Source organism: Periplaneta americana, chromosome 15 (assembly GCF_040183065.1).
Source record: "Periplaneta americana isolate PAMFEO1 chromosome 15, P.americana_PAMFEO1_priV1, whole genome shotgun sequence".
In the NCBI taxonomy this organism is placed as follows: Eukaryota; Metazoa; Arthropoda; class Insecta; order Blattodea; family Blattidae; genus Periplaneta; species Periplaneta americana.
The window spans coordinates 62643974-62669589 of NC_091131.1; the positions used below are offsets into that span (position 1 = coordinate 62643974).

Consider the following 25616-nt stretch of genomic DNA (forward strand, 5'->3'; position numbering starts at 1 on the left):
CTCTGCCTGCCTACTCGGCTTGTGTTTACTTAACTGCCTCCTCCATATTCCTTATAGTAGTGAGCCCAAGCAAAATAAATGTACTGTATACAGTCAAATGTGATGTTTAACAATAAATAAAGAAGAACTGTGTAGGCAAATGTTCACCATTTTCACAATTATGTCACCTTAAAGATCAATAAACATGTGTGGACTACTTTTTTATAGTACATCTCCACTGCTTTCCTTTTTTAGTTAATTTTGTATAAGAAAATTTAAAACATTCGTATACCAATAACTTACGTATCTTATTGACAACATGGAGATGGAGATGGATATGGATATGGATATGAACCACTGATGAATGCCATATCCACTGGTATTTCTTAGGTGACATGTATGTAACTAGATATGAATAATGAGATCATTATACTGTCTGGTGGTGAGCACTGACTTTACGACCGTAATGTTTAAAATATCTGTGTGTGTTATGTGACTGTCATGTTCAAAATGACTGTACGCACTATGTGACCATAATGTTCAAGATGGCCATGTGCGCTGTGTTAGTATTTGAAAGGGTAAAATCTTAAATTTGTGCGCAATGTAGTGCAAATGATGAGACTACCACAGGAAAGAAAAATCCAGTTGGTCATTGCAGAAAAAAATAAAAACAGAAAGGAAGGTCTACAATGAGAATGCCATGAGGAAGATTGCGAAGGAAACATGTTGAATACATTGAAGAATATTGGGAACAAAAGACCAGTGAAAAGTTATGTAATAATAGAATAATTTGGTATAAAATTATTCTTTCATGGCCTGTGAGTCTGATAATAATGATTAATGAACATAAAACAGTACATACGTAAGGCAAAGCTATCCCCATCAGAGGCCATGGAGGCCCACAGATTAGGGGGAGGTTAATGGTCACACCAGTACAGGCACTCTGCATTAATAGCAGTAGGGATTTCAATCCTACGTGCTAGCTGCCTTTACTCCTAGTACTCATTTCTGTTAGTAAATCCCAGAGTCATTGTGCGACTGGAAGGAGTAGATCAGTGGAGAATAATCTATGACCTCATCAGGAATTGAACCCGCGAGCTTCCGGCTTGCAGCGTAATGCCTTAACTGTGATGCAACCCCGTGCCCCCCTACATTTGCAAGGCAACTAAGCCAGGAGATAATGGGATTGACTGTATTAGATCCAGCATTCTAATTGCATGATTATGTGTAATCTAGATGGTTGTGTAAATAAAGTTTACCGTCAAAGAATAATCTGTCCCGTTAATTTGATTATTATTTAAGTTATTGTTGAATTTAAGTGAAGTAGTTTTCCTCGAAAAGGTTATGGCGTTTGTCTTGGAAACATTCATTTTCATACCATTGTCTTCGGAGCATTTTGAAATTATGTTAATGTCACATTAAAGAGATTGCACTCATCAGTAGTTTTTATTGTACGAAAGATTTGTTAAATAATAAGCAGTCAAAACTTATTCTTGTTCATATAGGGTGATTCACGAGGATTTACCGCCACTTATGAAGCTTATTTCCGAAGACATTCTGAACAAAAAAGTCATATAAATATGTGTTCCAATCTCAGTATTTTCAAAGTTACACTAATTTGAAGTTGCTAGTAAAATACCTTTTTCTTTAATTTTAAGGTAAAAGAATATTACAAATACAGAATTAACTATTCAGAAGTATCATTTCTTTAATTGGCTAGTGGTCTGAAGCTAAAAATGTCCTGTTAATTGCTTTGTACAGATTTTGTTTTTCAATTTTTAACTAAAAATGACATCATTCTTACGCACTTATCACAATTGTTATAAATCATACGACTTTAGGAACTTGATTCTTTACAGTTTAATTATGCATCCTAATGTAAAGTCTTAAAAAATTTACAAGAGTGGCGTGATTTGTAACAATTGTTATGATAAATGCGTAAGAAAAATGTAATTTTGTAGTTAAAAGTCGAAAAAAAATTATGTACGAAGCAACTATTGAATTGACAACACATTTTTAGCTTCAGAATACTAGCTAATTAAAGAAATGATACTCCTGAATAGTTCATTCTTTATCCCTAATAATCTTTCACTCTTGAAACTAAAGAATAATGGTATTTTATAAATAACTTCAAATTAGTGTAACTCTGAAAACATTGAGATTAGGACACTTGTTTATATGACATTTTTTGCTCAAAATGTTTTCGGAAATAAGCTCCGTAAATGGCGGTAAATCTTCGTGAATCACCCTGTAGCATTTTTGAAGCTCATGAGAAAATTAAAGTAGAGCCCTGTGACACTTCACAATTTGAACTAATAATAACAATAACGATGATGATGATGATGATGATGATGATGATGATGATGATGATGATGATGATGATACTAAAGTGAAACATGTTCGAGATGGAAGTGACATGGTTCTAATGTTTTTTTAATTGTGGACAGGTTTCTGTATTATTCAGGTATGAATTTAAAATGGAATATTTTATCATTTGTATTAATGAAAACAAAATGCCATGTCACAAACTGCAAGAAGTACAAAATATTCTATTAACACTACTCACATTAAATCAGCTTCCTGTTGCTTAATCAGTTGGTGTGTTATCTTGATGAAAATCTCATGTTCTGTATAAATGTTATCGTAATTCACTCATGAAACTATTAAAGTTTACTAATCACACTAAATTTAATATCTAGTACTGTACTGTACTGTACTGTTTATCACTGCACATTATATACTCACGAATTGAACTAGTTAGGAGCCACCCATTAGAGGCCTTGAATTCTGGCTTATCTAATTTCTTTGCCAGTTCAAGGGCTTGCTTTGTAGAATAGGTCCAGAAAGGCATGTTCTTTGAGAGCATGAAGAACTCATTCCCACAACAGTTAAATTATTTCCATATAACGAGTTGCTTTCTGTTTCCTTTATGTCACTATTATTGGTCACAAGCCACTCACTCATGATAAGTTCTTTATTTTTTAAAGTGTCATATACCTGAGTTTTCCACAACTGAACTTCAACATTATTTCCCATACACTCCGTTTTTCTTTAACTCGATAACTTTTTCTTCATTACTTAATGATAGTGCCACATTTTTATGTGACTTTTTTTTTTACCACTAAATCACTACACTTGCACTCTGCCCAGCTACGACAGTACACGAATGTGAAGCATGGAAAGTCTTTGAAGGGACTCGTCTGCCTAGTCAACAAAGTAATAAAATTTATGACCGCCAGACTAACACACCTCACATCCTCTAAAATTTTGCAAAGACAACGTGTTTTTGTATTAGTGACCTGCATATTTCGTACATTCTTTAAAATTACACACTGTTTCAAAATATAGTTTGAATTAAAGTAGTATATTCAAAATATTTCCGTTTTAAACAGTATCAGACAGTTTCTGTTTCCATGTTGGACAGTTTCCATTTTATTCAGGAAAAATTACACATAATACATTGGAATTTCGCTGGGACTAATAAATTATTCCGAAATAGACAGGATTCCGGATTATTCAGGTTCCGATTCGAATAGGTTTCACTGTAATAAGTTAGAAAAGTTTGCATAATAAAAATTTTGACACAAATTGAAAGTGAGCTAATTAAAATATAGATGCTTTTTGATAGCTTTCGTAATTTACTTTGGCACGCATAATCTATTTAAATAGAGGAGGTATCTAACGTGATTGTAGTTTGTAAAGCTGCCTCCCAATAAGCCTTTATGTACAATTAGTTTGAAGGGTATTCCATTACAATTCTTTCTGTGTAAGTAGTCTATGTGTTATTTGTTTATTTGCCTTAATAGGTATTTTAAAATGTGTTTGTGTTATGTGTTGTGATTGTGTTCTTAATAATGTGTTTTGTCACTCTTGTTTAATTCAGAATATGATTAAACATTTTCAACATTTAAAAACTACAAACAAAAATAGATTAAGGCACTATTGTTTAATCCTGATAGACTGGAGGTGAATTGTTATGAAGTAGTATTGGTGTGTTCTGAGCAGTTTTATTTTGTGGTTTTATTGAGTTTTTATGTTATTGTATTGTTTTTAATTTTATAGAGATTTAATGACTTCTATTTGTCACATATTAAAGAGGATGACCCAAGTTAAACATAGTTTGTGATTACTCAACTGAATGCCCATGTCACCATCTATAAATAAGGGTATGTTCATACTAGAAAATTTTCATGAAGTTTGTTGGCGGATCGTATCATGTCCATGCATATATTTCATGTTTACTAACAAAGTCACATTTTTATTAACTTTTTTGCCTTATTCATGAACCACCTATGCATGTACGGTAACAAAATATCCTCAATGTATAATTCAATAATAATTGTAAGAAAAGAAAAAAAAGAGTATATTGAAAAGTTATTCTTATTTTCATAAATTATTTCAGGCTTTTTCCCTCCCTTTCTCTCTTTTCTTGTTCCTCCAAGCCAAGCACGGTGGTGTAGTGGTTATAATTCCCATCTTATATTTGGAAGGTCCGGGGTTCGATCTCAGGGGCTGCCTATCCTGTCTTGGGTTTTTTGTGATTTTCCAAGTTCCTCCATGTGACTACTGGGATAGTACCAATTTAAAGTGCATGACCCAACTTGTTCCTAATCCTAATTAATCCTTCACCATCATTTCTTATCTATCATCCTATCATCTATTGTATAGACGTGTCACCTACTGTGGAAATACAAAACTTTAAATGTGCCCTCTTTGGGCAAGATACTGTATTTTCAATAATTATATTTAATAACTTCCTGGATCTATTTCCATACATCTTCACCAGAACAAGCCACATGCAACTATGTCAATGTGGAGAAAGCCACAAAATAATTAAGTATATTAGAGTTTTTTAATGGCAGGGCTCTTAACTTGCTGTTATTTGGCCAAACTCTACAAGCAGACTCATAGATGTCACTAGTGCTGAAAAGCGTAAATCACTTTGTTCATCAGAGACTATCCAGATTGCACTACAGGTTATGGATCTACATGATAATGATGGATAATTCTTGGGATGTCACAGAGAACCTGAGTACCTGGAATAAACAAACCCCTGTGTTGCCTGTACCATGGGCCTGTTCAACACATGTTATAAATTCATGATAGATCAGGACTTGAATCCAGATTCCCTGGCTTATAAGTCCAACGTGCTAGCACTGAACCATCCTGGCAATCATATTAGAGAGATGTATGAATTGCCATTTGCAATCAGCCAGAAATAGCTCTACGAAAGTTTGTATCATTTTCTTTTCTTTAAATTCAGTTGAGTTCATTAAAAATTGAAAATTAGTAAGAGAAATTAATAAAAACATTTGCGAAAGCCTATTGGATTATTAACCACATATTTCCAAAGAATTTTCTAAACTTAAATCTATCTGTCTTTGTAGAATTTTGTTTTGTTACTCTTTTTGGTAGACTTTATTTATATTTGCCATGTTCTAGAAAATAAAATAATGTCGCACTTGATACAAATTTCTTCATTTTAGATCCGTGTTATTAACTTTTGGAATACTTGATTTTGTTGAGAACAGATAGTTGGAAAAGTTAAATAAAATTTGTTATAAACATGTTAACAATTATTAATGATAATGTTATTCTTCAATATTTTAAATTCATTTTGGTGCAGCTCAGACCTGACCATATGAACCAAACTAAACTGAACTAGCAAATATGTTCACCCACTTACTAACCAACAAGAATCATTCTTTCATCACATATACTCACCAACTGAATTCTATCCTTAGCCTGAAACAGATTTGACCTATTTCACAACTTCACAACTCACTCCTCCCTTATTTTTCTGGATATTATCATTCCTTCTTCATTTTGATCCTTCTAATAACCTTTTCCTGAAGTTTTTCAGCAAACATATGTAATCATTTTCACTTTTACAGTACCTATATTCTATTTGCACAGCTATTTGATTTGTTTTATTTTCACTGTTGATAAGTTTTGTGTTTTGTTTTCACTGCATGTTCTGGTTCATTTTATTTTACTCTTCATTACTTGGTGCTAATATTTTTCTTTTATTATGACACACAACGTCAATTCGATCACTACCACAAACCTTATTAACAATATAAGCAATCAGCCAATAGCTTCTCACAGGCAAGATTGGAACTTGATCTCGAGCAGATTGTATGAACTTGCAGTGAACAGAGCAGCTGGATAACCAAGTTCCCAAGTTTCTTTCGAGTGCCTCAGTTTACCATGTCTGTGTCACACCACTGTTGCTATACTACCTTCATGCAACAGAACTCACTCTGAATAATCCTAAGTAAGTCAAATTCTTCTACAGCTTTCATTCCACTGCACTGTCGTTTTATTTGCTTCATGTCCCACTCAGAATAGCTCTAGGTACTTTAGTTTCTCTTACAGTTCTCATTCCAATATAGTTTTATTAGTTTCATGTGATGTCACCCACTCAGAATAGCTCTAGGTACTTAAGTTTCTCTTACATTTCTCATTCAAATATAGTTTTATTAGTTTCATGTGGTGTCACCCACTCAGAATAGCTCTAGGCACTTAAGTTTCTCTTACAGTTCTCATTCCAATATAGTTTTGTTAGTTTCATGTGATGTCACCCATTCACAATAGCTCTAGGTACTTCAGTTTCCCTTACAGTTCTCATTCCAATATAGTTTTATTAGTTTCATGTGATGTCACCCACTCAGAATAGCTCTAGCTACTTCAGTTCCTCTTACAGTTCTCATTTAAATATAGTTTTATTAGTTTCATGTGTTGTCACCCACTCAGAATAGCTCTAGGTACTTCAGTTTCTCTTACAGTTCTCGTTTCAATATAGTTTTATTAGTTTCATGTGATATCACCCACTCAGAATAGCTCTAGGTACTTCAGTTTCCCTTACAGTTCTCATTCCAATATAGTTTTATTAATTTCATGTGATGTCACCCACTCAGAATAGCTCTAGGTACTTCAGTTTCTCTTACAGTTCTCATTCCAATATAGTTTTATTAGTTTCATCACCCACTCAGAATAGCTCTAGGTACTTCAGTTTCTCTTATAGTTCTCATTCCACTATTGTTTTATTTGTTTCATGTGATATCACCCACTCAGAATAGCTCTAGGTACTTCATTTTCTTTTACAGTTATTATTCCATGATTGTGTTTATACTTTCATGTGATATCACTCACGAAGAATAATCTTAAATATGTCAGTTTCTCTTCATTTCTCATTCCACTTTTGTTTATTATTTTATGTGTTATCACCCACTCTGAATAATCAGCTCTAAGTACCAGCACTTTGGTGTCTCTTGATTAGCACCGTGGTTTGGTAAATAAAGAAGAGTGACTTTGTTTTATGTTTGTTGGCAGGATGGATGCAACGATCCCTTGCACGACTCCTCGCGACGAAGCAGTCAGGAGGAGCTACGATGGCCAGGAGAAGTTCAGCCTTGGAGCAGTTCTGACAGTGACACATCGTCGCGACTTCGCTCAAATGTGCTGCTCCATGCCTCTGACAACAATCAGCTCAGGTGGGACTTGAAGTTCACGTATAGTGAAACATGTCAATTTACTGCATGTATGAAAAAGGTAAGGTTCCGAAGTGCATTGTGCAATACCACTAGTGGTGGCTGGTCTCGTCATCCAGTTGTGGCATCTGTTTTTTGTATCTTGTTTCAGTGGCTAGTTCATTTAAAAACCTGTTTTGCAGGTTATCTTTTCAACAAGTCATTAAATGAAATTGCAATTTGTCTTGCAGAAGCAATACTTCTTCTGGTTATGTTTTGTGTCACTTGTAACACTATTAGGTGCTTCAAATTAATAATATTTTTAAAAGCAGAACACCTACATTGGATGAAAATAATAGCCTCATCAAATTACATGCTGTGTAATGAAGATGTCATAATGAACTGGGGCACATCTTAGAATGTGTGGTGTACTTCAGACCTACTGGACAAGATCGGTTGGACAACTTTAATTGGAAAGCCAGAAGACTAATGGCCTTGTTCCAAATGTCTTGAGCAGTAGATCAAATGAATTATTTTTTGTTCTTTTTCTGTTGTAGAATTTTATTTGTGCCAAATGATTGAAAATTAACGAAACCGATAGCAATTCAAGTTCGAAAATAATTTTCATTTATTATGAAATTAAGATATTATTTATATCTGTTAATACTTTTCATATATAATTTTTTTTATATAAACCATACTTTCTGACATCCCCTCGGAAAGGAACATTATGATACACTCTTAACAGTATAACTTGTCGCACTGTTTTACGAAATTGAAATCCTGGCAAGTCGTTCATAACATTTGTGATGGACGAAGATGATGTTGAAAGAGGCTTTGTTTTTCTGATTACTACTTCTGTTTCTCCTTCCAGTTTAGCATGTCTCAATAATAATAATAATAATAATAATAATAATTTATTTATTTATTTATTTATTTACTAATAATTGTACTGTACAACAGCATAGGGCCAATAACAGTTCAGCACAAGATAAAAGTTAGCACAAGATTAACAGTGAACAGTCAATTACGAAAAGAGTGGATAAAAATAATTATTAAAATTAGAGACAAATACAAAGAGTGAAATTTTCATCAGTTTTGGAAACTTACTTGTATTTCCTTTTGATGCTATCCTCTGCTCCGAATTATAATAACAAACAGTTTATATCTTCCGAGACTTAATTAATCATATTAATAGATTACTTAGTGGCTTTTAAGGAACCCGGAGGTTCATTGCCTCCCTCACATAAGCCCGCCATCAGTCCCTATCCTGAGCAAGATAAATCCAGTCTCTATCATCATATCCCACCTCTCTCAAATCCATTATAATATTATCTTCCCATCTACGTCTCGGCCTCCCCAAAGGTCTTCTTCCCTGCAGCCTCCCAACTAACACTCTGTATGCATTTCTGGATTCGCCCATATGTGCTACATGCCCTGCCCATCTCAAACGTCTGGATTTAATGTTCCTAATTATGTCAGGTGAAGAATACAATGCGTGCAGTTCTGTGTTATGTAACTTTCTCCATTCTCCTGTAACTTCATCCCTCTTACTTACTTACTTACTTACTTACTTACCGGTTTTTAAGGAACCCGGAGGTTCATTACCGCCATCACATAAACCCGCCATTGGTCTCTATCCTGAGCAAGATTAATCCATTCACTATCATCATATCCCACCTCCCTCAAATCCATTTTAATATTATCTTCCCATCTACGTCTCGGCCTCCCTGAAGGTCTTTTTCCCTCTGGCCTCCCAACTAACACTCTATATGCATTTCTGGATTCGCCCATATGCGCTACATGCCCTGCCCATCTCAAACGTCTGGATTTAATGTTCCTAATTATGTCAGGTGAAGAATACAATGTGTGCAGTTCTGTGTTGTGTAACTTTCTCCATTCTCCTGTAACTTCAAATATTTACTTCATCCCTCTTAGCCCCAAATATTTTCCTAAGCACCTTATTCTCAAACACCCTTAACCTATGTTCCTCTCTCAAAGTGAGAGTCCAAGTTTCACAACCATAAAGAACAACCAGTAATATAACTGTTTTATAAATTCTAACTTTCAGATTTTTTGACAGTAGAATGGATGATAAAAGCTTCTCAACCAAATAATAAATAATAATATTAATAGATTACATGTTATAAAGCCCTCATTTAAGTTTCCATGTTATATATAATATGTGTAAATGGGTCATGTAAGTAAGTCCATTACAATCTTCAAGTTGGTCCTTTTCAGAGCCTAGACTTGCAGATTGTGAGTTTTATATTAAAGAAAATCTTTCAGTCATACCTCTTATAAATAGAAAATTAGTGGAAAAGATCACAGAAATGACTAGTGTTAATCGAAGTGAAGGGGCTGATTAGCCCAGAAGACTTCCAAAGAGCAAATATTTAATGCAGAGACACTGAAGTGTGGTTGTCTTGCAGGCCTACACGTCTCCTGAAGGTCGAATCGTTTGAGGGTCGTGACACCCTAAAAGCCAACTCTTTGCGCCTCTCCGTCTCTAAGTCGTACAGTTTTGGAGGCTACCCGGTGACAGCCGTGCTGTCTCGAGGGGACAGCTGCACAAGCACGCACAGTGCCGGGGCCCGTTTGCTTACCAAACAAGGTACATATAAAATGCATTGAAGCAGAGACTCTTTTCTTTGTATTGTTTTTATTTTATAACTTGTATTGGTTTTGTTTACATTATATTGAATCACTTATAGTTGAATAGAAATTTTTAGCAGCAAGTATGATATTTTATTTAATATCTCCATAACAGCATCCTTATAACTGAGGTTTAAAGTCATGTGTACTAGTTCAATGCAATCGAAATTTTAACAACATAATATATCAACATTCTTTATTTTATATTTCGTAACAGCTTGTATTATAATTGGTATTAAAAGTCTTATCTATACCTTATATATTTCAATCAGAATCTTAGCAAGAAAGTTATTTCTCTTGTTTTATATTTTCATAATTTTTATAGTATAGTAACTGTACTGTTGCATTATAATCAGAATTTTAGCAGTCTGTTCTGTTTGTTGTAACAGATTCTGGTAGCAGCATGTCTTCCCGCCTCAGTCCTTCCAGTTCGGGGTACAAATCACAGTCTCAGCGCTCAGATACAACCATGTCAGCCACACCTTCCCCCACAGCAACCCCTGTATCTCAACTGAGCATCTCCAGCTCCAATCAACCTCAGGTCAGTTGTGTTGATTGCTCTGCATTTCTCTGTCTAATTACTTTTTAATTCTACCACTTTTTAAGGCATATGATTATTAAAAAAATAATGTTTAATTGAATGTTTCTTTGGGCTTTACAAGCATTTTGTTAATCATTTGTAATAGTTCCTTCTTGAAGAAGAATGGTTGCTTAACACATTGGGTGTCATTTGACATCTGTAGGGGTCACATGGTCCTCGTGCTATGTGCGTCATAGTTTATTTTCTTGCTTTCCAGCATATTGTTCATTCAGTACTGTTATGTAGTATTTCTTACTGGAAGGGTGCTGCTACTTACAACCATTCTTGGTTTTTACCTTCCACTCATTTAACTGGAGGAATCATGAATGATAAATTAGATAATAATTTTGAGATGCCTCCAAATCTTTCAAATGCAAAAAATCCAAATGGACATCAATTAAGACTTACAAGGATGAAGATTTTGCACGTCCATTGGACACTCAACCCCTGGCGTTCATAACACAGTTAAATGCCTGCTATCCCAATGGTAATGTTAACTATTTGAATTGCACATCTTATTTACTGATTATAAACAAACTACAAATTACAAATAATGCCCATGACTTGTCAGTATATCTTTTCATTAATAATCTTTCTCGTATGTAATCGTGAAAACTTTGTAACTAATTCAACAGTTCATAGCATAAATACACGTCAAAAAAATTACTTTCATACAGCATCAGCAAGTCTATCGTGCATTATATGGCAGTAAAAATTTTTAACAGCCTCCCTATCGATATAAAAAATGAAACTCAAAACATAAAATTATTTAGAGTCAAATTGAAGAAGTACCTAATTTGTCACGCCTTCTATTCTGTAGGTGAATTTATGACATTCAATAACACTTCATGAAATTGATACTAAAACTTTGTGTTGTACTAGTAGACTATATTGTAAATCTCATCTGTATATATTTCATCTAAACTGTGACTATAAATTAAGATTTTATAATAGTACCGGTATTAAGTTTTTTGACTGCTTCCATATGTAAGCAATGTATGAATACCATGGAATGTTAATAAATACAATACAATACAATACAATTCAGTTTCTGCTCTTTTATGCGAAAATCAATCTATAACAAAGTCAATCTCATATGATGTATCTAATAATTACATAGTACGTAGTACTTCATTTCAGTTAATTTGGCGAAACAAATATAATGTAAAGTAATAGAAGTTTTTATTATGCACGTTCATTTGTATGTCAAGATATTGTGACAGCGACGTGAGATTCGAACTCACGACCAGCGTCCCGCAAGAGAGAAGATCACGCGGAGCACTTTGGGATGGCGCGCGGCGGAGAGGGGAAAGGGCCAACACGGCGAGAGAGTGGAGAGAGAGTGCGCGCGCATCTGGTGCTGGTAGAGAGGAGAGGGCTCTGGATTTTTCTGGAGTGCCATCTCTAGAGACGCGTGGAACTTTCGAGGCTACGTCACTGTGGTTATAAATTAAGGACGCGAAGGAACGACAGTAGTTTTCAGTTGATTAGTCAGCCAGTCAGTGAGAAAGCCAGAGCAAGCAAGCCAGTCTTGTGTACCGGAGTTCGACTCGAGTGTGCGTCCGCAACTGTATCAGCATCCGAAGGCCTGAGTTCGAGTGCAGTGGACCGCAGTTGGAGGGACCTGAGTTCGAGTGCAGTGGACCGCAGTTGGAGGGACCTGAGTTCGAGTACAGTGAACTCGAGTGACTGAGCTAGAAGAACTGTGAACTGAGAACTGATAGTTCTGATTTGTAAATAGTGTTTGTAAATATTAGTTAAGATTAACAGTTCATTGTTGTTCGTAATAGGCCAAGTAAATTGTCATTGCCGTCAGTGGAGTGCTATAACGAATACTGTGTTGAGTGAAAATTCTATTGTTGACGAGAGCGTTTAAGGTGAATTGTAGAAAGGAATTATTGTTGTGACGAATAAATTACATTGTTGTTACTAATAAAATTCACAATATCCTTTATTTATAAAGACTGCAATCACATGTGTTGTGTTTAAAAGATTATAAATAATTAAACCTTTGCTGTAGTTTATGAGAAAATACATACAAAGTATTCCCCCTCCCCTCTGCAGTTTGGAAGAAGGCACAGATTTTTCTTTAACTAATTTATCAATATTGGAACATAATGACTGGGCAATATATAATCTAAGACTGCATGTTAGGTTGTGATCTGACAAGGTACTTCTTGATTTAGGCTTAGCAAGTTTCATAACAAAAAAGAATTGTTCGCATATATATGTCGAACCAAACATACATAATACCTGTGCAGCAAGTGCATACAATCTCGGGAATCTGGTTTGGGAGAAATTCCTGTGAAAGTCAGCCAAGTACTTCTTGTGTTTATATTTGTCCTTCAACAAATCGTCACATTGTAAATTTAAAACAGTTCCAGTTGGTACCTGCTAGGAACATCTTTGACATCTATTGAATAAGGGGTTGCAAAAAGCTGAAATGTAGTAGAAACTGTTCCTACATTTTGAAACCTTGACTCAAACTGGCGAAGATCTTGTATGACTTGAGGCTTTCATGGCGTTTAATGTAGAATAACTCTTCTCGGGTTCTCAGCCAGGTGAGTTGGAGATTTGCTTCCAAGCTTTCGACGGCTAGCTCTGCCATCTTCTTCAGGGAATGAAGTGATGTGGGACCATGTCTAGCCGGTATATTGTACAATAGTAGGGCTTCCTGCTGTGGGCCAATCAGGGGCCAGTTCCTAGTCCATACCACCAGGCGCATTCTGGTTGGTGGAAATGGTGGCCAATCCAGAGCTAATTATTGGTCCCAACTGTCTGCAGTATGCTTTTGGTCGAAGTGTATTGATGGCAAGTTTCCATGCTGTATTCAGCTTTAGACCCCCGTCTCTGTTGAAATTATTGCCATGTAGCTGGATTTCGATGGCTTCCTTGATAACCAGGTCCCAGTAACCTAATGTCTTGTTCAAGATGGTGGTGGTGCCGAAATCTATCTTGTGGCCTGTTTCTAGGCTGTGTTGGGCTACTGGACACTTATTAGGTAATATAGTCTTATGTTGCGTTGATGTTCCTTGCAGCATTCCATAATGGTGCGTCCCATCTGCCTGATGTAGCATTTTCCACACTAGCAAGGTATTTTGTAGACACCAGGTGTCCTAAGACCAAGGTCGTCCTTAACTAGTCTCAGCAAGTTCTGGATCTTTGTGGGCGGCTTATGGATGGTCTTAATCCCGTGTTTTCTTTGCAGTCTGCCAATCTTGCCCGAGATAGGGCCATAGAATGGGACGTATGCCATGCCCTTCATCTTCTCTTGTTCCTCGGCAGGTGGTTTGTCGGATAAGGTCCTTCTGAGGGCCAAACCAATTTCCCTGTTGCCGAAGTTGTTCTGTTGGAACATCTTACGTAGGTGACGGATCTCAGAAGGAAGACTTTGTCCGAAATCCCCCTTGCCCTGTGCAGAAGAGTCGACAGGACCAATCTTGTAGAAATTGCACATATTCTTTAGAGAGACTAATGTCCAGATCACGCACTTGCGATAACTTTGAAAAATCCACAGTGTTTCCAGCCAGCAGTTGATTTACCCATAGACCAATGACAATTTGAATGCTTTAACCCTATACTACATATCTGTTACGATGAGACCCTTGCCCTGAAGTGAGGTATTTAAATCGTTTAAGTGGCCTTTTAAATCAGCATAGAAAGCTAAGTCACAAATCCATGTTTCTTTCTTGCAACTGAGGCACAGGCTGATTTAGACTAGTCATGAATAATGCTATTTCTTCTCTTACTCAAAGAAACAGCGTTTATGTAGACAACTTTGCATTATGATGCTCTTGCGTGACGTCACACGAAATGCAGGATGTGCTCTTCCTCAACAAACATTATATCGTCTGAAACTGTCTTCCACTGCTCTAGTAAGACATATTACCAAGATATTTAAAACTTTTAACTTGTTCAATTATTTTATTTTTATTACATTTTTTATCTAATCCCAGTGAGTCCAAGTGGAATTTGTGGTGGACAGACACTGTGTTTGGTGGTATGTTTTCATGAGGGACTCCCCTTTTACCTATTGACATTCAACCATTGCTCCATTAATCATCATACAGTGTTACTAGTTCGCCTGCTATGATGTATCAAGGGCAACACCTTCATGGCAGCTGAAAAAACTACAAGCTTTATGAGGATGTCTAGTGAATGACGAAGGGGGGGGGGGGGAATATTTTTGATCTTTTGTGTTGTGTGCCCACAAAGGCCATAATCTTGATTTTGTATTCTTTTATTATTTCACACAATGTTGTCATTCAAATGCCTAGACATTTGGCAATGAAGCCATTACTCCTCTTGCACTTCAGTATTTATTTCACGTAATATATATGTTGCTATTTGAAGCTGCTTTTCGGAATTTGCTAGCAACGCTTGCTCATCTGCAAAGAGTAAACAATAAATTTTTGTTTTCTCATTTATAAAATTCTAATCTAAAACATTCATTAAAAAAAAAAACAGATGACAAAGGACACTCTTGTCTTACACCACCATTCGTTTCTGCAATTTCTTTATTAAAACACTTTCCTTTATCTATGCATATTTTAGTATTTTAATAAAGGGATCAAATTGCTCTTGTTAACTGATATGGATGCCCTTTAAACTTTAATATTTCCCGTAACTCTATCAAAAGCTTTTTCATTGTCCATGTATAATAAGTAGGTTTCTGTATTGAATTCCTTCCATCAGCTACTGTATTGCAAAGTCCCGCGCTGTGGCATTGTCGTCTAAGGCATCCTTCCTAGGACATGCGTTATGGAATGTTCTCTGGTTCCAGTTCATTTTTCCGTGAAATTTCGGCTAGTGTATGGGACCAGTGCCCACCCAGCATCGTGATGCACTTTGGGAAGGTACAGTAGGTAGCGAAATCCGATTACGAAAACCAGCTATAACAGCTGGGGGGATCATCATGCTAACCACATGATATCTCCATTCTGGTTGAATGATGGTCCACCTCTGCTTCGGCATGTGGATGTAAGGCCAGCAGCTGGCTGATCGATCTGAGCATTAAAGGGCTGTAGCACCATGAATTATTATTATTATTATTATTATTATTATTATTATTATTATTATTATTATTATTATTATTTGTTGTATTGCAAATATACAATCTATAGTAGATCTTCCTTTATGGAACCTATGTTGTTCATTTAATAATAGTTCCTCTGCTATTTTTCCAATTCGTCGTGCAATTATTTTAGCATAAATCTTATAACAAGACCTCAGTAAACTAATACCTCTATAATTATTGCAAATATCTCTATTTCATTTTTTGAAAAATGGGAGTCACTGGGGCTGTATTCCATTCCTGTGGGACATAATCATATGGGATGGGAAATTCATGAGTAAGTGCACTGTATATCAGGAACAAATCATTCAGAAGAACTGATATCATTGCTGTTAACAGGAGCAATTGACAGGCTCTTATTCTCGACCCTACAGTCCGTTTCAAGAGAGGCATAAATTAGGCAATGGAAGTTCATGCCAGAAAGATCATCTGTGAGCCTTGTATACCCTACCTGTCTCAAAGATACCATATACCTTCAAAATAGTGGTCTATCATTGGTATTCTATTTGGCAGTAGAGGAGCTGTCCCAAAAATAACATGGAAGGCTGAAAATTATATTTAATACTAATGCGTATTGTTGTCAGCACTTTAAAGGACTCTCTGAAAATGTTGCATCATCATCTGTATTTCAGTTACTTACATTGTTGTTATATTTCAATTAATTAAATTGTTGTTATAACTTCATTACATTTATATTATACCTATAATTATACTCCTCTGGAATGCTCTACCTCGACATATTATTAATGTATTTTAATTTATGTTATTTATTTATTTTTTATTTATCGGAGCTTTCTCAAATTAGAGGCTGCCATTAGACAAAGCATACAAAACAATACAAGAACAAATAGATGATGAGAGCTAAAAGAGTAAGAAAAAAGGCAAACAAATACACAAACAAACAATGGCAGTTTACAGAAGAAAAAAAAAATTCAAGTAAAGAATCAATGAAAGCTAAGAAGGAAAAAGAAAAATGATAATGGTGCGTCAATTTTTTCCATACACTGAATTAGAGTCCATATACGTGGTTCCATAAAAGTTTGACTGACTCTCTAATTATGAGGAGGGCCAGTTCATTCAGAAAAGATTTGTGCAGTCCTAGGGTCTTACAGAACTGATATTTGTGTTAGAATAAATAAAGTAAATTTAAAAATCTATATAATAATTTTAGAGGGGGGGGGGGATATTTTAAGAGTTCTATACTAATATTATCAATTTCTGGTATTTTTTTAAGTACTTAGTAATTCTTTCATTGTTATTTGATTGGGGCTTAAATCTTCTTATATTTATATATTTGTGACTTCTGTTTCTGGTTGTGTCCATAGACCTTAAAGAAAAACTTTAAGCATTCTTTCTGTGATATTGGATTTAGTTGTAATTTATCTTTTATGTCTCCATTTAATTGTTTCAATACGTTGTATTAAGCTGATGTAATTATTTTCATAATTAATTTAGAATGTGGTGATGTGTGCAGATCTCTAGTCATGGGGCGTTGTCCCCACAACACACTCCCGAGTCAAATAGTCAAGACCAGAACCAAACTGTGATGTGGGCTGTGACCAGCATGGCTTCCGTTCCTCCTGGCAGCGTACTCATCAACCCACAGGTAAGGACAGTAATTGTGTACTTCAATTATTATATATATTTTTATTTCTCTTTTCCTGTGTTCAGCTAAAATATATGATTATATGTGAATTGCCTTCTGTGTTGAGAGAAGCTAAGATAATTGTATGGAGGATAGTAAGGGGACCAGGACATTAAGAAGTTTCATTTCTTTTTAATTTTTGTATGAAGTTATATTAAGCTTTTGTATTCTAAACCAATTCATATCTAAATTGTGCATAATTTTCTTTTTTGACGTCCTTTTCCTTTTCAAATAGACGTTTGCATAAGATACTCTGGTGAGAGTTGTTTCGTGAGAGATTAAATTTCTTCTATACATGTTCAGAATTTCAAGAATACCTTACTTACTTACTTACAAATGGCTTTTAAGGAACCCGAAGGTTCATTGCCGCCGTCACATAAGCCCTCCATCGGTCCCTATCCTGTGCAAGATTAATCCAGTCTCTATCATCATACCCCACCTCCCTCAAATCCATTTTAATATTATCCTCCCATCTACGTCTCGACCTCCCTAATGGTCTTTTTCCCTCTGGTCTCCCAACTAACACTCTATATGCATTTCTGGATTCGTCCATATGTGCTACATGCCCTGCCCATCTCAAACGTCTGGATTTAATGTTCCTAATTATGTCAGGTGAAGAATACAATGCGTGCAGTTCTGTGTTGTGTAACTTTCTCCATTCTCCTGTAACTTCATCCCTCTTAGCCCCAAATATTTCCCTAAGCACCTTATTCTCAAACACCCTTAACCTATGTTCCTCTCTCAGAATGAGAGTCCAAGTTTCACAACCATACAGAAGAACCGGTAATATAACTGTTTTATAAATTCTAACTTTCAGATTTTTGGACAGCAGACTGGATGATAAGAGCTTCTCAACCGAATAATAACACGCATTTCCCACATTTACTCTGCGTTTAATTTCCTCCCGAGTGTTATTTATATTTGTTACCGTTGCTCCAAGATATTTGAATTTTTCCACCTCTTCGAAGGATAAATCTCCAATTTTTATATTTCCATTTCGTACAATATTCTGGTCACAAGACATAATCATATACTTTGTCTTTTCGGGATTTACTTCCAAACCGATCGCTTTACTTGCTTCAAGTAAAATTTCCGTGTTTTCCCTAATCGTTTGTGTATTTTCTTCTAACATATTCACGTCATCCGCATAGACAAGAAGCTGATGTAACCCGTTCAATTCCAAACCCTGCCTGTTATCGAACTAGTTTCTTGGGAATACCAAATTCAATAAGAATATCATATAATACTTCCCTCTTAACCGAGTCATATGCCTTTTTGAAATCTATGAATAACTGATGCACTGTACCCTTATACTCCCATTTTTTCTCCATTATCTGTCGAATACAAAAAATCTGATCAATAGTCGATCTTTACGCCGAAAACCGCACTGATGATCCCCAATAATTTCATCTACGTATGGAGTTAATCTTCTCAAAAGAATATTGAACAAAATTTTGTACGACGTCAACAAAAGTGATATTCCTCGAAAGTTACCACAGTTGGTTTTGTCCCCCTTTTTAAAAATAGGTACAATTATGGGCTCCATTGTTCTGGTACAATTTCCTTTTCCCAAATAGCAAGTACAAGTTTATAAATTTCGCTATATAATGCACTTCCACCCTCTTGTATTAATTCTGCTGGAATTTGATCGATACCTGGAGACTTGTACTTTTTCAGATTTTCTATCGCAATTTCGACTTCTGAAAGCGTGGGTTCGGGTATAAATGGCTCAGCAGTTTGTATTTCAATTTCGTCCCGATCATTTCTTTTTGGCCTATGTACATTTAGTAGTTGCGCAAAATAGTTTTTCCATCTGTTTAGGATTGATGGAGAGTCCGCAAGCAAGTCACCATTCTCATCCTTGATCACGTTTATCCTTGGCTGATATCCGTTCTTAAATTCCTTTTATACCCTTATATAAATCTCGAATGTTTTTATTCTTACTATTTGTTTCTACCTCATTCAGTTTTTCCTTCAAGTAACCTCTCTTTTTATTCCTAAGTGTATGACTTGCTTCCCATCTTTCATTGAAATAATTATCTCTCTTCTCCTCAACTGGATCCTGTAAGAATTTCAATTTTGCCTGTTTCCTTCTTTCTACTACCATGCAACAATCTTCATCAAACCACGGTTTCTTTTTCTTAGTTTCATAATAACCTATGCTCTGCTCAGCTGCAATTTTGATACTATCTCTGATATTTTGCCACACGCTATTAACATCTAATTCTTTCTCAACTTCGTCGGAACTTTCTAAAGTGGCAAACCTATTCGAAATTTCGACCTGATAATTTTGCTTAGCTTCCTCGTCCTTTAATTTCAAAATATTGAATTTAGTAATATTAACTTGTTGCTCTACTCGCTTGGCTACTGATAATCTTTCTCTTAATTCTCCAATCACCAAATAATAGTCAGAATTACAGTCTGCACCCCTGAAAGTTCGAATGTCTACTATACTAGTATGTCTCCGTTTATCTATCAAGATGTGATCTATTTGGTTGTGTGTCAATCCATCTGGAGAAGTCCAAGTATATTTATGTATATCCTTATGGGGGAATGTTGTACTTTTGACAATTAGATTTTTCGATGTGGCAAAGTTGACTAATCTAACTCCATTGTCACTACTAATTGCGTGTAGGCTCTCTTTTCCAATAGTTGGTCTAAAAATATCCTCCCGTCCTACTTTAGCATTGAAATCCCCCAATAAAATTTTCATGTGATATCTAGGGAACTGATCAAAAGTATGTTCCAATTCCTCATAGAAGCTATCCTTTATATGGTCGTCTTTCTCTTCTGTAGGGGCGTGAGCATTTATAACTATGATGTCGCACCATCTACCCTTAAATACTAAATATGATAACCTGTCACTGATAAATTCGACCTTTTTTACTGCTGATTTTTGTAGTTGCATTGACTCGAAGTGGAGCATTATTTTCAATTGCACCATTCATAGTAAATGACCTACTGGTCCAACTACCAGCCTTCTTTATTCAGTCTTGCTTTAAAACAACCATGCCCTCTTGTGATAATTTATCGATTGTGACTGTAGATCATCAAAAGATTTTTTGGACATTCGGAAATAATTAAATAATTTTCTTTCATCCTCACGTAGATCGTCATAAAATGTATAGAACAATCTCTTCGCAAGTCGAGCACTCATAATAGGATGAACATGATATTCCCTTGCCATCTACATTTCATATTTTTCAGTAGCAAAGAAAGCAACAATACCTCTTCATTTTTCGGCACCTCTCGAATGAAACAGAGGAAAATGTGCAGTTGATGAGATTAATTGCTCTTTCAGTCATCACATCAATGCATAATCATTGCAATGAATTGTTTCTATCAGTTGTCCAATGTGAAAGAGGCCTAAGTGTACGTGGATTCGTTCCACCCTTCACCTGTATTCTCTCCATCCAATAATGAAATGTTGGCAGAGGAAACGGGAGTACTTCGTGAAATCCTGCTCTGACACTGTCTTTGTTCACCATAAATTTCATTTAGACTTGAAAATATTGTTTTCTATGTGGAAAGACAATTTCCTAGTCATTCAGCTAGCACCTCAGTTTTAAGTGTCCTTCTGTTTGTAAGAATGAACATAAGAATACTGTTGTATTTAAATTTTCTAACACAAAAATGTTCATGTAGCATGCAAAACATTGCTTTTGATGAACAGTAGATTTATTAGTTGAATCATCCATCATATCTGTATTAAGATTTCTCTATGTTGATTGGCAAATATGTTGTTGTTGTTGTTTTTTTCTAATTCCAGGCGTTTGACAATAAAGTCATTTGACCTCTTGCACTCCAATATTTTTCAAAAATATTATCATGGTCAGCCACTGAAGCACAGATTTTGAGGTGTTCCGAATCCATTTCTTGGTTTGAGTTGCACAATGGGCAGTTAGGGGACTGATATATTCCAATTCTATGCAGGTGTTTGGCCAAACAATCATGGCCTGTTGCCAGTCTAAATGCAGCGACAGACGATTTTCGTGGTAAATCGGGAATTAACTGTGGATTTTGATGCAGAGAGTTCCATTTTTTCCCTTGAGATTGTGTTATCAAATTTTGTTTGTTGAAGTCTAAGTATATAGATTTAATAAATCTTTTCACAGAGTAATACGTATATTTAGTAACAGGTCTGTAAGTAGCAGTGCTGCCCTTCTTTGCTAAAGCATCCGCATTCTCGTTTCCTAGGATTCCAGAATGGGATGGTATCCATTGCAATACAATTTTTTTATTGAGTGATATTAATTGAGAGAGCATTTTAGTTATTTCTGCTGTTTGAGATGAAGATGTGTGTTTAGAGACTAGTGATAGAATAGCTGCTTTGGAGTCTGACAATATAACTGCATTCTTAAATTTGTTGATGTGGCATAGAAGATACACTTATTGCAACGATTTCTCCATCAAAGCTTGTGGTTCCATAGCCAAGAGATCTATAAAGTGAGAAGAGACAGCACGTAACACCTGCACTGGCACCTTGTTCTCTGGAGATCAAGGATCCGTCTGTGTATAAATGAAGCCAGTTTTGTGGAGGGTACATAATATTAATTGTCTCTAAAGACAATTGTTTCATTATTTCAGTGTTTACTTCTGATTTCAGTATTTCTTCTGTTAAATTTAGATTATATTTTATAATATGTTGGCAAATATGTTTAATCAGCTGATTATGTGATCTTTCTTTTCCATCAACAGACGGGTCAGCCATATGTTAATTCTGATGGCTCAGTGTACCGTTACGACCCAGCCAACCCCCCAAAGGTCGTGACAGATGACGAGAGTGAGAGTGGCAGTGGCAGTGGTGGTCCCCTGGTGACTCCAGCTGGTACTAGCAGTCACCACCAGAGCGCAGGTAGCTCCGAGCAGGTCCAGCCACCGGCACAAAAATGTGAGTGTTTGCAGAAATCACCACATTACTTTATATATAGAAGATAGTTGTCCAATTTGTTGGATGATGTTGAAAATATGGCTGTATTGAACTTTTAATTAGGCATGGCATCTGGTAGGCAGGCAGGGTGAGGGATTTCATTTCTAAGGTGACTGCATCCTAAGATAGAAATTATTACATTGTCTATTGGACTGGGAGAAAAAAAAAGAATGTTAACTAGAGATTCACTGGATTAAACCTGAGCACTTAAGTCACTTCAGTGCTCACATTAAAAAGACGGAATTAATTAAAAAAAATTAGTTTCATGAAGGTGACATATACTATGTCATTTTACATTTTTCGTGTTTCACGTTATATCAGATTGGAATGATATTGCTATTTGCAGCTTATTTTTTTGAACTGTTATTCAAAAAACACAACTAAATGAAATAAATTTTGATTAGGGAAAATAAAAAACAACTCTATCACAGAGTTCCATCTTATGCATGTATTTTCGAAGATATTGGTTTCTTAGAGGACATATGATAGAGAAAGTGTAAAACTGTGCAGTATAAAGGAGTAATAAAAATATCCAGTTCATGAGACTTAACAGTAAGACCTCTGCTACTGTATGGCAAAACAGATGCCTGCTCTACTTAATGTAAAGTACAAATGGCAGTGTCTTAAGCTATGTTAGTGAACATTTCAAGATAAGCGTTTTTTTGTGTTTAATTAATAATTACACTGACTGGCTTGTGGCTTATTCAATTTCATAATAACCTACAGTTTCTGCTTTGAAATGTCCATAAAACAAACTTAAGCAAAATATGAGTATTTCTTTAAGAGAATCAACTCCTGCCATGAAGCCCCTTAAACTGTAAATAACTAGTTTTTAAGAGTTCAAGTCGAATTCACTTCTGCATGCATCTTCCAGTAAAATGATTCAAGTGATTTAGAGCAATAGTGTTACTCAAAGTAACCAAAATTTGCTCGAGTTCTATCTTTGCTCTAACAGGGAAACTTTTCATAACATAAAGGGCAAACCCCTTGAAACTTTATAAATGCAAAGCAAAAGCAATCTACAAAAAAATGTAGCTGCCAATATAGGCTGCAAGGAATTTGTTAGTAAAACAGAGTAAGATATCCTGTTGTACTGTTACTTGAGTAACATTTCTACTGTACTTGTTGCTAGCAAAGGTTCACCTTGTGCTACTGTAGAGATAATTTGGTGTAATTTGCTAAGTCACAATTCAACTATATCAGTGATTACTACGGACGTGTATGTTATACTGTCACTTGAATATTTCTGATAAATGGAGTGCGATATTGAAGATCAAAGACAGAATTTGATCTCCAGACCTAGTCAGTGGTTATATTCAAGAAGTTTAACAACCAGTTCTCTCATGTGTACCTAAGTTAAACACATACGGTATATGTCCATGATAATTGCAAATATTACCTAGAAATAATTTAACAACCTGTTCATCCGAACCGGTGCAAACTGGCCGATTATCACCACTGGACTAGTTGTAAGTAAAAGTGGAAGCTCACGTACAGCTGTATGAGGTACAAATGTTGCAACAGACTGACAAAAAAGCTACTCAAATACAGGTCTGTGTTTATTTCTGAAACCATGCCTTAGGATATGTTTGATTTTGCCTTTACAGTACCAAACAATGTACGACTTTTTTACGAGTGTTTCAACTTGATGGTTTTGTAAGCTTTTTTATTACACATCCATTAATGTTGACTGGGTTTGTTGCAGCTCACCCTGTCACCACATCCTCCTCAGCAACATCACCATCGAAGACCACATGCTCGACGCATGTGACAACAACAGCTACCTCCCCTTCGCTGCCCATATCACCCCCACCTGTCCCACTGCCAAATTCCACAGTCAGTACGAGCAGTAACACTGCGCCAGCTACCTCTCAAATCCCTGCCCCATCACACCAACCTGTACTCACCATCTGCCACTCCAGTCAGTGCTCGTACATACCGAACCCAGGACCTGCTCTGGCAGAGCAGCAGCAGCCCCTCGGAACCCTGCCGTTAGCCCCCATCCCAATTTGTCCACAGTTGGCAAATACTGGCGCACAAACACACTCGTACCAACACCAGCAATTCATGTCAGCACTCCAGCACCAGCCATCAGACATGGTGTTTGGTGCTCAGCAGCACCAGATGCCTGCCCCTGCCCCCAGTCAGCAGTGCCATAGCCAGCAACCAGCAGCCCCACAGATGGTGTTCACAGGTTACAACATGGTGCCCATGCCTCCCACTGCCAATGGCACCACAGCCATGGCAGGATATGAACAGAGGCACTCGGTGAGTTGAGTAATATTGCAGTTTTTAAGAGAATGAATTTTATCTTTTCGATTCGACTAAGTGTCCCCTAAGTGGTAAAGAGGAGATATGGTCGGTGGAGTTGTCTGACATCCTCTCAGCTAGGTCATATGGACCCACTAACCAATGGCAGGCATGATCCTCCAAACAGTTTGGATGTTGCATGTAAGTGATACTGCCATAATATAAAAATATGGTGCCTACATTAAAACAGTTATTTTTTTTTTGCTACATCTCACTTTATGGCTTTATTGCCAATAACTCAGCATTTAGTTAACAACAGATTGCGCATTTATTATGCTTGAATTTTGACACCTACATAAACAGCGAAACAAAATTCGTACTAAAAAAAAAATCAGAAAAATTAAACATGATATACAGTATTTTCAGTATAAGTATAAGTATTCACTCCTTAGCCCAATACAACTTTTATGTCAATCATACAAAATCAGTGAACATTGCTTTTTGTAATCACTTACCACAATACTGTTATCATTCATGTAGTGAAGTCACTTTTATTAATCTTGAATCGACAAATATGAAACATTGAAAATATTCTGTTTATTGTAATCATTAATTCTCTTTATCATATTTTTGCTTTCCAATGGTTTTCATCTGAGAATATTGGCAGTGGCTGTATTTTATTCACAAAACAGGTACTGTTTCCGACTCTGGTCACAATGTTTACAATCTTTCAAGGATATTCCAAGAATTCTGTTCAAAAAATGAGTGATAGTCTTGTGCTGTTTAAATATGGCTAGTGACATAGAAGGACTTTTGATCATTGTCAAAAGCAAGAATCCACGATAATACTTCGAAAGTGTTAATAAGTTTCCAATAGGCAGCCTTAATATTCAAAGAATGACTACTGAAATGGAATAATAGACTGAACCATAAGATCTTTTGCTGGTTGATAACTATGCAGCACACATTGTGGATTATAAGTTTAGGACTGTATGACTTCATTAATATAGTCATGCGACAGGGAATCATTC

The 25616-nt window shown here is 35.9% G+C and overlaps 1 protein-coding gene across 11 annotated transcripts in view; it reads left to right on the top strand.

The window, feature by feature from the left end:
* The window catches only part of enc (encore), a 229954-nt gene that overhangs the window by 176343 nt on the left and 27995 nt on the right, over positions 1-25616 (top strand). For all 11 annotated transcript variants that reach the window (XR_011336150.1, XM_069847398.1, XM_069847396.1 and 8 more), the window contains 6 exons: positions 7315-7475; positions 9884-10065; positions 10496-10647; positions 17235-17366; positions 22104-22296; positions 24041-24603. Coding sequence is in view for 10 of the 11 variants with exons in the window: in XM_069847398.1 (XP_069703499.1) it covers positions 7315-7475; positions 9884-10065; positions 10496-10647; positions 17235-17366; positions 22104-22296; positions 24041-24603 (1383 nt within the window). In the remaining variant the exon portion in view is untranslated. The remainder of the gene's footprint in view (positions 1-7314; positions 7476-9883; positions 10066-10495; positions 10648-17234; positions 17367-22103; positions 22297-24040; positions 24604-25616) is intronic.